This window comes from Pseudophryne corroboree, chromosome 3, assembly GCF_028390025.1.
Source record: "Pseudophryne corroboree isolate aPseCor3 chromosome 3, aPseCor3.hap2, whole genome shotgun sequence".
Classification (NCBI taxonomy): Eukaryota; Metazoa; Chordata; class Amphibia; order Anura; family Myobatrachidae; genus Pseudophryne; species Pseudophryne corroboree.
Genome location: NC_086446.1, coordinates 584,568,442 through 584,581,279, shown reverse-complemented (window position 1 = coordinate 584,581,279; position 12,838 = coordinate 584,568,442). Strand labels below are relative to the sequence as shown.

At 49.0% G+C, this 12,838-nt stretch overlaps 1 protein-coding gene across 7 annotated transcripts in view; it reads right to left on the bottom strand.

Annotated features, from left to right (window-relative positions):
• Positions 1–12,191, bottom strand: part of SEC31B (SEC31 homolog B, COPII coat complex component) — a 302,520-nt gene extending 290,329 nt beyond the window's left edge. For 3 of the 7 annotated variants that reach the window (XM_063961423.1, XM_063961428.1, XM_063961426.1), the window contains exon 1: positions 11,882–12,191. In XM_063961423.1, the coding sequence (XP_063817493.1) occupies positions 11,882–12,070 (189 nt within the window). In that variant the 5' untranslated portion in view covers positions 12,071–12,191. Of the gene's footprint in view, positions 1–11,853 lie in introns of all 7 variants that reach the window. The other 4 variants (XM_063961427.1, XM_063961424.1, XM_063961430.1 and 1 more) reach the window with 4 other exon arrangements.
• Between the last annotated feature and the right edge of the window lie 647 nt (positions 12,192–12,838).

The window sequence follows — 12,838 nt, the reverse complement described above, 5'->3', positions numbered from 1 at the left end:
AGGTCTCTGACTAGAGATGACAACTCCTTGGCCTTCTCCTCCGGGAGAAATACCTTTTTCTGTTCTGTGTCCAGAACCATCCCCAGGAACAGTAGACGCGTTGTAGGAACCAGCTGCGACTTTGGAATATTCAGGATCTAGCCGTGCTGCTGTAGCACTTCCCGAGCTAGTGCTACTCCGATCAACAACTGTTCCCTGGACCTCGCCTTTATAAGGAGATCGTCCAAGTACGGGATAACTATAACTCCCTTTTTCCGAAGGAGTATCATCATTTCGGCCATTACCTTGGTAAATACCCTCGGTGCCGTGGACGGACCAAACGGCAACGTCTGGAATTGGTAATGACAGTCCTGTACCACAAATCTGAGGTACTCCTGGTGAGGAGGGTAAATGGGGACATGCAGGTAAGCATCCTTGATGTCCAGTGATACCATGTAATCCCCCTCCTCCAGGCTTGAAATAACCGCCCTGAGCGATTCCATCTTGAACTTGAACCTTTTTATATAAGTGTTCAATGATTTCAAATTTAAAATGGGTCTCACCGAACCGTCCGGTTTCGGTACCACAAACATTGTGGAATAGTAACCCCTTCCTTGTTGAAGAAGGGGTACCTTGACTATCAACTGCTGAGAATACAGCTTGTGAATTGCCTCTAGCACTGCCTCCCTGTCTGAGGGAGTTGTTGGCAAGGCAGATTTGAGGAAACGGCGAGGGGGAGACGTCTCGAATTCCAGCTTGTACCCCTGAGATACCACTTGTAGAATCCAGGGATCCACCCGTGAGCGAGCACACTGATCGCTGAAGTTCTTGAGACGGGCCCCCACCGCACCTGGCTCCTCCTGTGGAGCCCCAGCGTCATTCGGTGGACTTAGAGGAAGCGGGAGAGGACTTTTGTTCCTGGGAACTGACTGTATTTTGCAGCTTTTTCCCTCTACCTCTGCATCTGGGCAGAAAGGACGCACCTCTAACCCGCTTGCCTTTCTGGGGCCGAAAGGACTGTACCTGATAATACGGTGCTTTCTTTGGCTGTGAGGGAACATGGGGTAAAAATGTTGACTTTCCAGCTGTTGCTGTGGAAACTAGGTCAGAGAGACCATCCCCAAACAACTCCTCACCCTTGTAAGGCAAAACTTCCATGTGCCTTTTAGAATCTGCATCTCCTGTCCACTGCCGAGTCCATAAACCCCTCCTGGCAGAAATGGACATTGCACTTATTTTAGATGCCAGCCGGCAAATATCCCTCTGTGCATCTCTCATGTAGAAGACTGCGTCTTTAATATGCTCTACGGTTAGCAATATAGTGTCACTGTCTAAGGTATCAATATTTTCTGACAGGGAATCTGACCACGCAGCTGCAGCACTGCACATCCATGCTGAAGCAATAGCTGGTCTCAGTATAATACCTGAGTGTGTATAAACAGACTTCAGGATAGCCTCCTGCTTCCTATCAGCAGGTTCCTTTAGGGCGGCCGTGTCCGGAGACGGTAGTGCCACCTTCTTTGACAGGCGTGTGAGCGCTTTATCCACCCTAGGGGATGTCTCCCAACGTGACCTATCCTCTGGCGGAAAAGGGTACGCCATTAGTAACTTTTTAGAAATTACCAGTTTCTTATCGGGGGAAACCCACGCTTCTTCACACACTTCATTTAATTCATCAAAAGGGGGGAAAACCACTGGTAGTTTTTTCTCCCCAAACATAATACCCTTTTTTGTGGTACCTGGGGTAATATCAGAAATGTGCAACACATTTTTCATTGCCGTAATCATGTAACGGGTGGCTCTATTGGAATGTACACTAGTCTCATCATCGTCGACACTGGAGTCAGTATCCATGTCGACATCTGTGTCTGCCATCTGAGGTAGCGGGCGTTTTAGAGCCCCTGATGGCTTTTGAGACGCCTGGGCAGGCACGAGCTGAGAAGCCGGCTGTCCCACATCTGCTATGTCGTCAAATCTTTTATGTAAAGAATTGACACTGTCACGTAATTCCTTCCACATGTCCATCCATTCAGGTGTCGACCCCGCAGGGGGCGACATCACATTTATCGGCACCTGCTCCGCCTCCACATAAGCCTCCTCATCAAACATGTCGACACAGCCGTACCGACACACCGCACACACACAGGGAATGCTCTGACTGAGGACAGGACCCCACAAAGCCCTTTGGGGAGACAGAGAGAGAGTATGCCAGCACACACCAGAGCGCTATATAAAACAGGGATACACACTACACAGTGAATTTTCCCCTATAGCTGCTTATATAACACAGATTTCGCCTAAATTTAGTGCTCCCCTCTCTTTTTTACCCTATGTAGTCTGGAACTGCAGGGGAGAGCCTGGGGAGCGATCCTTCCAGCGGAGCTGTGAGGGAAAATGGCGCCAGTGTGCTGAGGGAGATAGCCCCGCCCCTTTTTTGGCGGACTTCTCCCGCTTTTTTTATACAGTTACGGCAGGGGATTTTTACACATATATAGTCTTAAAGACTATATTATGTGTTAATTAGCCAAGTAAGGTACTCATATTGCAGCCCAGGGCGCCCCCCCCCCCCCCTAGCGCCCTGCACCCATCAGTGACCGGAGTGTGAGGTGTGCATGGGGAGCAATGGCGCACAGCTGCAGTGCTGTGCGCTACCTTAATGAAGACCGAAGTCTTCTGCCGCCGATTTCCAGGAACGTCTTCTTGCTTCTGGCTCTGCTAGGGGGACGGCGGCGCGGCTCCGGGACCGGACGACCGAGGCTGGGCCTGTGTTCGTTCCCTCTGGAGCTAATGGTGTCCAGTAGCCTAGAAGCCCAAGCTAGCTGCAAGCAGGTAGGTTCGCTTCTCTCCCCTAGGTCCCTCGTAGCAGTGAGTCTGTTGCCAGCAGATCTCACTGAAAATAAAAAAATAAGAATTTACTTACCGATAATTCTATTTCTCGTAGTCCGTAGTGGATGCTGGGGACTCCGTCAGGACCATGGGGATTAGCGGCTCCGCAGGAGACAGGGCACAAAAGTAAAAGCTTTAGGATCAGGTGGTGTGCACTGGCTCCTCCCCCTATGACCCTCCTCCAAGCCTCAGTTAGGATACTGTGCCCGGACGAGCGTACACAATAAGGAAGGATTTTGAATCCCGGGTAAGACTCATACCAGCCACACCAATCACACTGTACAACCTGTGATCTGAACCCAGTTAACAGCATGATAACAGCGGAGCCTCTGAAAAGATGGCTCACAACAATAATAACCCGATTTTTGTAACAATAACTATGTACAAGTATTGCAGACAATCCGCACTTGGGATGGGCGCCCAGCATCCACTACGGACTACGAGAAATAGAATTATCGGTAAGTAAATTCTTATTTTCTCTGACGTCCTAAGTGGATGCTGGGGACTCCGTCAGGACCATGGGGATTATACCAAAGCTCCCAAACGGGCGGGAGAGTGCGGATGACTCTGCAGCACCGAATGAGAGAACTCCAGGTCCTCCTCAGTCAGGGTGTGCCCCTGACCAAGTAGCTGCTCGGCAAAGTTGTAAAGCCGAGACCCCTCGGGCAGCCGCCCAAGATGAGCCCACCTTCCTTGTGGAATGGGCATTTACAGATTTTGGCTGTGGCAGGCCTGCCACAGTATGTGCAAGCTGAATTGTACTACACATCCAACTAGCAATCGTCTGCTTAGAAGCAAGAGCACCCAGTTTATTGGGTGCATACAGGATAACAGCAAGTCAGTTTTCCTGACTCCAGCCGTCCTGGAAACCTATATTTTCAGGGCCCTGACAACATCTAGCAACTTGGAGTCCTCCAAGTCCCTAGTAGCCGCAGGTACCACAATAAGCTGGTTCAGGTGAAACACTGACACCACCTTAGGGAGAAACTGGGGACGAGTCCGCAGCTCTGCCCTGTCCGAATGGACAATCAGATATGGGCTTTTGTGAGACAAAGCCGCCAATTCTGACACTCGCCTGGCCGAGGCCAGGGCCAACAGCATGGTCACTTTCCATGTGAGATATTTCAAATCCACAGATTTGAGCGGTTTAAACCAATGTGATTTGAGGAATCCCAGAACTACGTTGAGATCCCACAGTGCCACTGGAGGCACAAAAGGGGGTTGTATATGCAGTACTCCCTTGACAAACTTCTGGACTTCAGGAACTGAAGCCAATTCTTTCTGGAAGAAAATCGACAGGGCCGAAATTTGAACCTTAATGGACCCCAATTTGAGGCCCATAGACACTCCTGTTTGCAGGAAATGCAGGAATCGACTGAGTTGAAATTTCTTCGTGGGGCCTTCCTGGCCTCACACCACGCAACATATTTTCGCCACATGTGGTGATAATGTTGTGCGGTCACCTCCTTCCTGGCTTTGACCAGGGTAGGAATGACCTCTTCTGGAATGCCTTTTTCCCTTAGGATCCGGTGTTCAACCGCCATGCCGTCAAACGCAGCCGCGGTAAGTCTTGGAACAGACATGGTACTTGCTGAAGCAAGTCCCTTCTTAGCGGCAGAGGCCATGAGTCCTCTGTGAGCATCTCTTGAAGTTCCAGGTACCAAGTCCTTCTTGGCCAATCCGGAGCCACGAGTATAGTTCTTACTCCTCTACGTCTTATAATTCTCAGTACCTTGGGTATGAGAAGCAGAGGAGGGAACACATACACTGACTGGTACACCCACGGTGTTACCAGAGCGTCCACAGCTATTGCCTGAGGGTCTCTTGACCTGGCGCAATACCTGTCCAGTTTTTTGTTCAGGCGGGACGCCATCATGTCCACCTTTGGTCTTTCCCAATGGTTCACAATCATGTGGAAGACTTCCCGATGAAATCCCCACTCTCCCGGGCGTCGGAATGAACACTGCTGACAGTGCTATCACCTGATTTTCCGCCCAGCGAAGAATCCTTGCAGTTTCTGCTATTGCCCTTCTGCTTCTTGTGCCGCCCTGTCTGTTTACGTGGGCGACTGCCGTGATGTTGTCCCACTGGATCAATACCGGCTGACCTTGAAGCAGAGGTCTTGCTAAGCTTAGAGCATTGTAACTTGCCCTTAGCTCCAGTATATTTATGTGGAGAGAATTCTCCAGACTTGATCACACTCCCTGGAAATTTTTTCCCTGTGTGACTGCTCCCCAGCCTCACAGGCTGGCATCCCTGGTCACCAGGACCCTTCCTGAATGCCGAATCTGCGGCCCATTAGTAGATGAGTACTTTGCAGCCACCGCAGAAGAAACACCCTTGTCCTTGGAGACAGGGTTATCCGCTGATGCATCTGAAGATGCGATCCGGACCATTTTTCCAGCAGATCCCACTGAAAAGTTCTTGCGTGAAAACTGCCGAATGGAATCGCTTCGTAAGAAGCCACCATTTTTCCCAGGACCCTTGTGCAATGATGCACTGACACTTTTCCTGGTTTTAGGAGGTTCCTGACTAGCTCGGATAACTCCCTGGCTTTCTTCTCCGGGAGAAACACCCTTTTCTGGACTGTGTCCAGAATCATCCCTAGGAACAGCCGATGTGTCGTCGGAAACAACTGCGGTTTTGGAATATTTAGAATCCACCCGTGCTGTCGTAGAACTACTTGAGATAGTGCTACTCCGACCTCCAACTGTTCTCTGGACCTTGCTCTTATCAGGAGGTCGTCCATTTTCTTTGAAGAAGAATCATCATTTCGGCCATTACCTTGGTAAAGACCCGGGTTGCCGTGGACAATCCAAACGGCAGCGTCTGAAACTGATAGTGACAGTTCTGTACCACGAACCTGAGGTACCCTTGGTGAGAAGGGCAAATTGGGACATGGAGGTAAGTATCCCTGATGTCCCGGGACACCCTATAGTCCCCTTCTTCCTGGTTCGCTATCACTGCTCTGAGTGACTCCATCTTGATTTGAACCTTTGTAAGTGTTCAAATATTTCAGATTTAGAATAGGTCTCACCGAGCCTTCTGGCTTCAGTACCACAACATAGTGTGGAATAATACCCCTTTCCTTGTTGTAGGAGGGGTACTTTGATTATCACCTGCTGGGAATACAGCTTGTGAATTGTTTCCAATACTGCCTCCCTGTCGGAGGGAGACGTTGGTAAAGCAGACTTCAGGAACCTGCGAGGGGGAAACGTCTCGACTTTCCAATCTGTACCACTGGGATACTACTTGTAGGATCCAGGGGTCCTGTACGGCCCCAGCGTCATGCTGAGAAACTTGGCAGAAGCAGTGGAGGGCTTCTGTTCCTGGGAATGGGCTGCCTGCTGCAGTCTTCTTCCCTTTCCTCTATCCCTGGGCAGATATGACTCTTATGGGGACGAAAGGACTGAGGCTGAAAAGACGGTGTCTTTTTCTGCAGAGATGTGACTTAGGGTAAAAACGGTGGATTTTCCAGCAGTTGCCGTGGCCACCAGGTCCGATGGACCGACCCCAAATAACTCCTCCCCTTTATACGGCAATACTTCTTTGTGCCGTTTGGAATCTGCATCACCTGACCACTGTCGTGTCCATAAACATCTTCTGGCAGATATGGACATCGCACTTACTCTTGATGCCAGAGTGCAAATATCCCTCTGTGCATCTCGCATATATAGAAATGCATCCTTTAAATGCTCTATAGTCAATAAAATACTGTCCCTGTCAAGGGTATCAATATTTTTAGTCAGGGAATCCGACCAAGCCACCCCAGCTCTGCACATCCAGGCTGAGGCGATCGCTGGTCGCAGTATAACACCAGTATGTGTGTATATACTTCTTAGGATATTTTCCAGCCTCCTATCAGTTGGCTCCTTGAGGACGGCCCTATCTGGAGACGGTACCGCCACTTGTTTTGATAAGCGTGTGAGCGCCTTATCCACCCTAAGGGGTGTTTCCCAACGCGCCCTAACTTCTGGCGGGAAAGGGTATACCGCCAATAATTTTCTATCGGGGGAAACCCACGCATCATCACACACTTCATTTAATTTATCTGATTCAGGAAAAACTACAGGCAGTTTTTTCACACCCCACATAATACCCTTTTTTGTGGTACTTGTAGTATCAGAAATATGTAACACCTCCTTCATTGCCCTTAACAAGTAACGTGTGGCCCTAAAGGAAAATACGTTTGTTTCTTCACGGTCGACACTGAAATCAGTGTCCGTGTCTGTGTCTGTGTCGACCGACTGAGGTAAATGGGCGTTTTAAAGCCCCTGACGGTGTTTGAGACGCCTGGACAGGTACTATTTTGTTTGCCGGCCGTCTCTGTTGACATTATCACGTAATTCCTTGAATAAGCCATCCATTCCGGTGTCGACTCCCTAGAGAGTGACATCACCATTACAGGCAATTGCTCCGCCTCCTCACCAACATCGTCCTCATACATGTCGACACACACGTACCGACACACAGCACACACACAGGGAATGCTCTGATAGAGGACAGGACCCCACTAGCCCTTTGGGGAGACAGAGGGAGAGTTTGCCAGCACACACCAAAAACGCTATAATTATACAGGGACAACCTTTATATAAGTGTTTTTCCCTTATAGCATTTTAATATATATAGTCATATCGCCAAATAAGTGCCCCCCCCTCTCTGTTTTAACCCTGTTTCTGTAGTGCAGTGCAGGGGAGAGCCTGGGAGCCTTCCCACCAGCATTTCTGTGAGGGAAAATGGCGCTGTGTGCTGAGGAGAATAGGCCCCGCCCCCTTTTCGGCGGGCTTCTTCTCCCGTTTTTCTGAGACCTGGCAGGGGTTAAATACATCCATATAGCCCCCAGGGGCTATATGTGATGTATTTTTAGCCAGAATAAGGTACTATCATTGCTGCCCAGGGCGCCCCCCCAGCGCCCTGCACCCTCAGTGACCGCTGCTATGAAGTGTGCTGACAACAATGGCGCACAGCTGCAGTGCTGTGCGCTACCTTATGAAGACTGAAAAGTCTTCTGCCGCCGGTTTCTGGACCTCTTCACTTTTCGGCATCTGCAAGGGGGTCGGCGGCGCGGCTCCGGGACGAACCCCAGGGTGAGACCTGTGTTCCGACTCCCTCTGGAGCTAATGGTGTCCAGTAGCCTAAGAAGCCAATCCATCCTGCACGCAGGTGAGTTCACTTCTCTCCCCTAAGTCCCTCGATGCAGTGAGCCTGTTGCCAGCAGGACTCACTGAAAATAAAAAACCTAACAAAACTTTTACTCTAAGCAGCTCTTTAGGAGAGCCACCTAGATTGCACCCTTCTCGGCCGGGCACAAAAATCTAACTGAGGCTTGGAGGAGGGTCATAGGGGGAGGAGCCATTGCACACCACCTGATCCTAAAGCTTTTACTTTTGTGCCCTGTCTCCTGCGGAGCCGCTAATCCCCATGGTCCTGACGGAGTCCCCAGCATCCACTTAGGACGTCAGAGAAACCTAAATATTACTTTCTTTCTAAGAGCTCAGGAGAGCCCCTAGTGTGCAACCAGCTCGGCCGGGCACAAAATTCTAACAGAGGTCTGGAGGAGGGTCATAGAGGGAGGAGCCAGTGCACACCAGGTAGTCCTAAAGCTTTCTTTAGTTGTGCCCAGTCTCCTGCGGAGCCGCTATTCCCCATGGTCCTTACGGAGTCCCCAGCATCCACTTAGGACGTTAGAGAAATAAGGATAGAATCACAACCTTCTCATGTGCACAACCAAATAAGGGAGGGATCATAGTGCCCCCCCATATTGACTTGGAAAAAGAGGTTTAATCGTAAGAACCTAAAATCTTACTTTCTCTTTCTTCCATCTGGAGGACACTTCCTGACGATGGAAATGTACAAAAGCTCCTCCTAGAGGTTGGTGTTCTCAGCATTGGCTGAACACAATGCTTTCCATGCAAATGAAGCATCCCAGGACGTATGGTCATGTAATCTGTAAAATTTGGTGAATGTACACATGGATCCACGCTCATCTGAGGCAGCTCCATCGCAGGCGAGCACTCCCGGCATGACTAGGCGATCCGTCCGCCTTGTCACGCCGGGATTGCACAGAGATGCTGTCCCATTCAATGAATGGGAGAGCGTCTCCGTTCGGGCATGCGCGCCTGCCCAGAGACGCTCTCCTATTCCAGTGCAAGGGGCGTATCTCCATCACGGATGCACGCTCCCACCAGGACGGAGAAGCCTGTAGTCGCTCCATCTGTATGTACCAAGTAGCTGCAACATGCAGCGCCGCCCACGAAATTCCAACTGCACAAGAGGAATGAGTGGAGATACTAGGTCGTTCTGCTTCCTGATATGCCTACTGAATTGTGGCCCTAATCCATCTGGATAGAGTCTGTTGGGACACTGGTCAGCCTCTTTTCTCAGAGTAAACTATCAGTTTTCCTTATAATGGTTGCTCTCTCCAGATACATTTTTAGCACTCTTACTACGTCTAATAGAGATAACTGACCCTGATCAATTGTTTTAGTTTACATATACTACAGTATATATACACACACATGCATACACATACATAATGTAGGACTACGTGTTATGTTGGCACGTTTTATGTCCAAAACTGTACACATTTTTTAATGGGACCTAGGACTAAATGACTTACACTTGTTTTAGCGCATAGGCTACAGTTCCAGCAGTATTTGGCTCACACCAGACTAGTCCATTTTATTGGCAGTATAATATATTCCCTGGATGAATATTCAAAGGGTTCTTGTTTCTTACTTTTTGTGACTTTCTGCACCCGGTTACTTTGAATCATCGATCCACGTTAGTTATATAAATACCTGAATTACGTGTTATGTACAAATTAAATATAGTGTAACAAAATGTAATTAGAAATGGTGTACACAAAACAGAAACATGACAAAATGACTGATATCAAATGGTAGTACGTGGACTACAGAACAGAATGATTATATGATGATCAATGTTCTAGGCTTCCATAGGTTAACGCAGACTTGTTACCCGCACACAGCTGTACATTACACATATCTAAAAGGGACACCATATAATCATGTAAAAGGTTATGGTTTATTCAGTGTTCACCTTTGTACATGTCTACCTGAATTTAGCAATCTTCTGTTCATGTATAAATATTAATCGTACTCACGAGAGTGTAAACAACCCATGAATTTGCAGGAGCATGCTCTTTGTTCTTCTGATAAAAACATTCATCTGACTTTAGAAAGTGACAAAATAAGTGGGAGATCTGTGTCATGTGACAACTTGCAACATGAGTGGACCTGAAGGTATGCAGAAGGGGTTCTGAATGGCATGTGGGACCATTTCAGAGAGTGTGAAGATATTTTGGAGCAAGCAAGGAGTCTGAGAGGGTTACATATTATTTACCGGTGGGCAGGATGCCAGCTGTCAAGATCCCGACAGTGGCATCCCGCCCGCCAGAATGCCGGCAGCAGGGCGAGCGCTAAGAGTTTCCTTGCAGACTCGGTGGCTCACTGCGCTCTCCACGGGTTTTATTCCCACTCTATGGGTGTAGTGGACACCCACAAGTCGGAATAGCCCCTGTGTGCCGGGATGGCATTGTTGGCTGTCGGGATTCCGGTATTATCTTGACTGCTGGGATCCCGACAGCCGACAAAATGATTGCATCCCATCTGAGAGGCATGTGGTGGAATTTCAGTGCAAGTTGGGAGCAGTAAGCCAAACCACTGACTGATTTTACTAGAGATTAAAAGGTTTGGCTTAGTGATTACACAGCTCTGCCCGCCCCCAATTCATACTGAACCCCTCATTACCTCTTGTAATGCTTATTGTTTTTCCCTTCATACTGGTCTTCAATACAATCTATTGCATTCCATTATTATATAATTATACTAATATACCTTTTTTTCTGTCTGCCACTTTTGCTGCAGTAGTGTTTATTCCTAGGTTTAAACTGCTGCAAAATCTGCTGAGCTGCACAATGTGTTACAACGCTACTACATAATAATAAGAATAATAATAATTTTATTTGTATAGCGCTCTCTCTCTAACAGGACTCAAGGTGCTTTACAAACATCAAAAACAATGAACATAACACACAACATATAAGTAATACAGCAATAGACAAGCCACACAGACATAAAAGTGTGGAACAAGGAATGATAAAGTACAAAGTAATTCACAAAGTGCAATTTTCATTAAACTATTCTGCGTCACAAGAAATTATACCAAGGTATTATAACCAAAATTCATATAATAAATACCACAAATATGGTTTGGTAGAATATACACTACCAAAATATGGTATAGTTTGCCTTTTCCCCCCACTACAAGCTAGGGCTCCTTGCCTTGTTATGAGGGCTCTGCAGTTACAGAATAACCCACAGAGCAAGCTGTGGGGTGTCAATGGCTCTCACTCACATTAGGTCAACAGCCTATTTGGTACAATGCAGTGGGTACATCCTAGTGTTGTACAGCCCACTTGGTATAAGCTAATTAATTAGGCTAATTGTTATATCCTGAATGCTGCAGCTTGGGGGTGCTGGCTAACTGGTGTAACCCACCGGCTCTTGCTGGTGGGTGCAGGCTAATTGATACAGGTCATTGACATGCCTGGGTACACTGCTAATTGTTACATGTCACTGACGTGCCTGGGTACACTGCTAATTGTTACATGTCACTGACGTGCCTGGGTACAGCCCAGGCATGTCAGTGACTCAGCCTATAACAATCACCATAACACAGTGAGCAGAACTCTGGCCACCTATGCATGCCAATAACATAATGCATTGTATAGAAATAATGTCCCGGAGTACATCCCAGGCGGCTGCACCTCCTCACATTACACAGGCAGGCAGTAGTGTATCCCCCCCCTCCGCCGTCACAGCGCTGCCAGCGTGCTCACCCACTCCCCGCATGCTGCCACCCCCTCCTCCTCTCCCAGTGACAGGCCCGGCAGCAACTACTACGTCATAGCACAACTCCTGAGCGCTAGGTGATGCCCTGCTCCCTGCACTCCCATGTTATTACCCCGCTCTCCGCTGGTGCTGTTCCTTACCGGGCTTGACGATCGCGTTGTCCGGGTTGGCGTAGTTACGGCGGCCGGAGCGGGACGCACCGAGTAGAACGCGCTGGAGCACAGGACTCCCAGACGTTGCTGCTGCTGCCCAGTGTGCGCGGTGTGCTGCTGCTGCTGCTGCCGCTGCCGGGTCACGGCAGCCAGGGGAGGAGGGTGCGCTGCTGCCATCTGCTGGCGGTGCTCAGAGAAGCAGGCTGCCCGGTCCTCGCATACATATAGGTAATAATAATCTCATAACAATGTATTGTATATTTCTCTATCGTCCTAAGTGGATGCTGGGGTTCCTGAAAGGACCATGGGGAATAGCGGCTCCGCAGGAGACAGGGCACAAAAGTAAAGCTTTTACAGGTCAGGTGGTGTGTACTGGCTCCTCCCCCCATGACCCTCCTCCAGACTCCAGTTAGATTTTTGTGCCCGGCCGAGAAGGGTGCAATTCTAGGTGGCTCTCATAAAGAGCTGCTTAGAGAGTTTAGCTTAGGTTTTTTATTTTACAGTGATTCCTGCTGGCAACAGGATCACTGCAACGAGGGACAGAGGGGAGAAGAAGTGAACTCACCTGCGTGCAGGATGGATTGGCTTCTTGGCTACTGGACATGAAGCTCCAGAGGGACGATCACAGGTACAGCCTGGATGGTCACCGGAGCCACGCCGCCGGCCCCCTCACAGATGCTGAAGCAAGAAGAGGTCCAGAATCGGCGGCTGAAGACTCCTGCAGTCTTCTTAAGGTAGCGCACAGCACTGCAGCTGTGCGCCATTTTCCTCTCAGCACACTTCACACGGCAGTCACTGAGGGTGCAGGGCGCTGGGGGGGGGCGCCCTGGGAGGCAAATGTAAACCTTTAAAAAGGCTAAAAATACCTCACATATAGCCCCAGAGGCTATATGGAGATATTTACCCCTGCCTAAATGTACTAAATAGCGGGAGACGAGCCCGCCG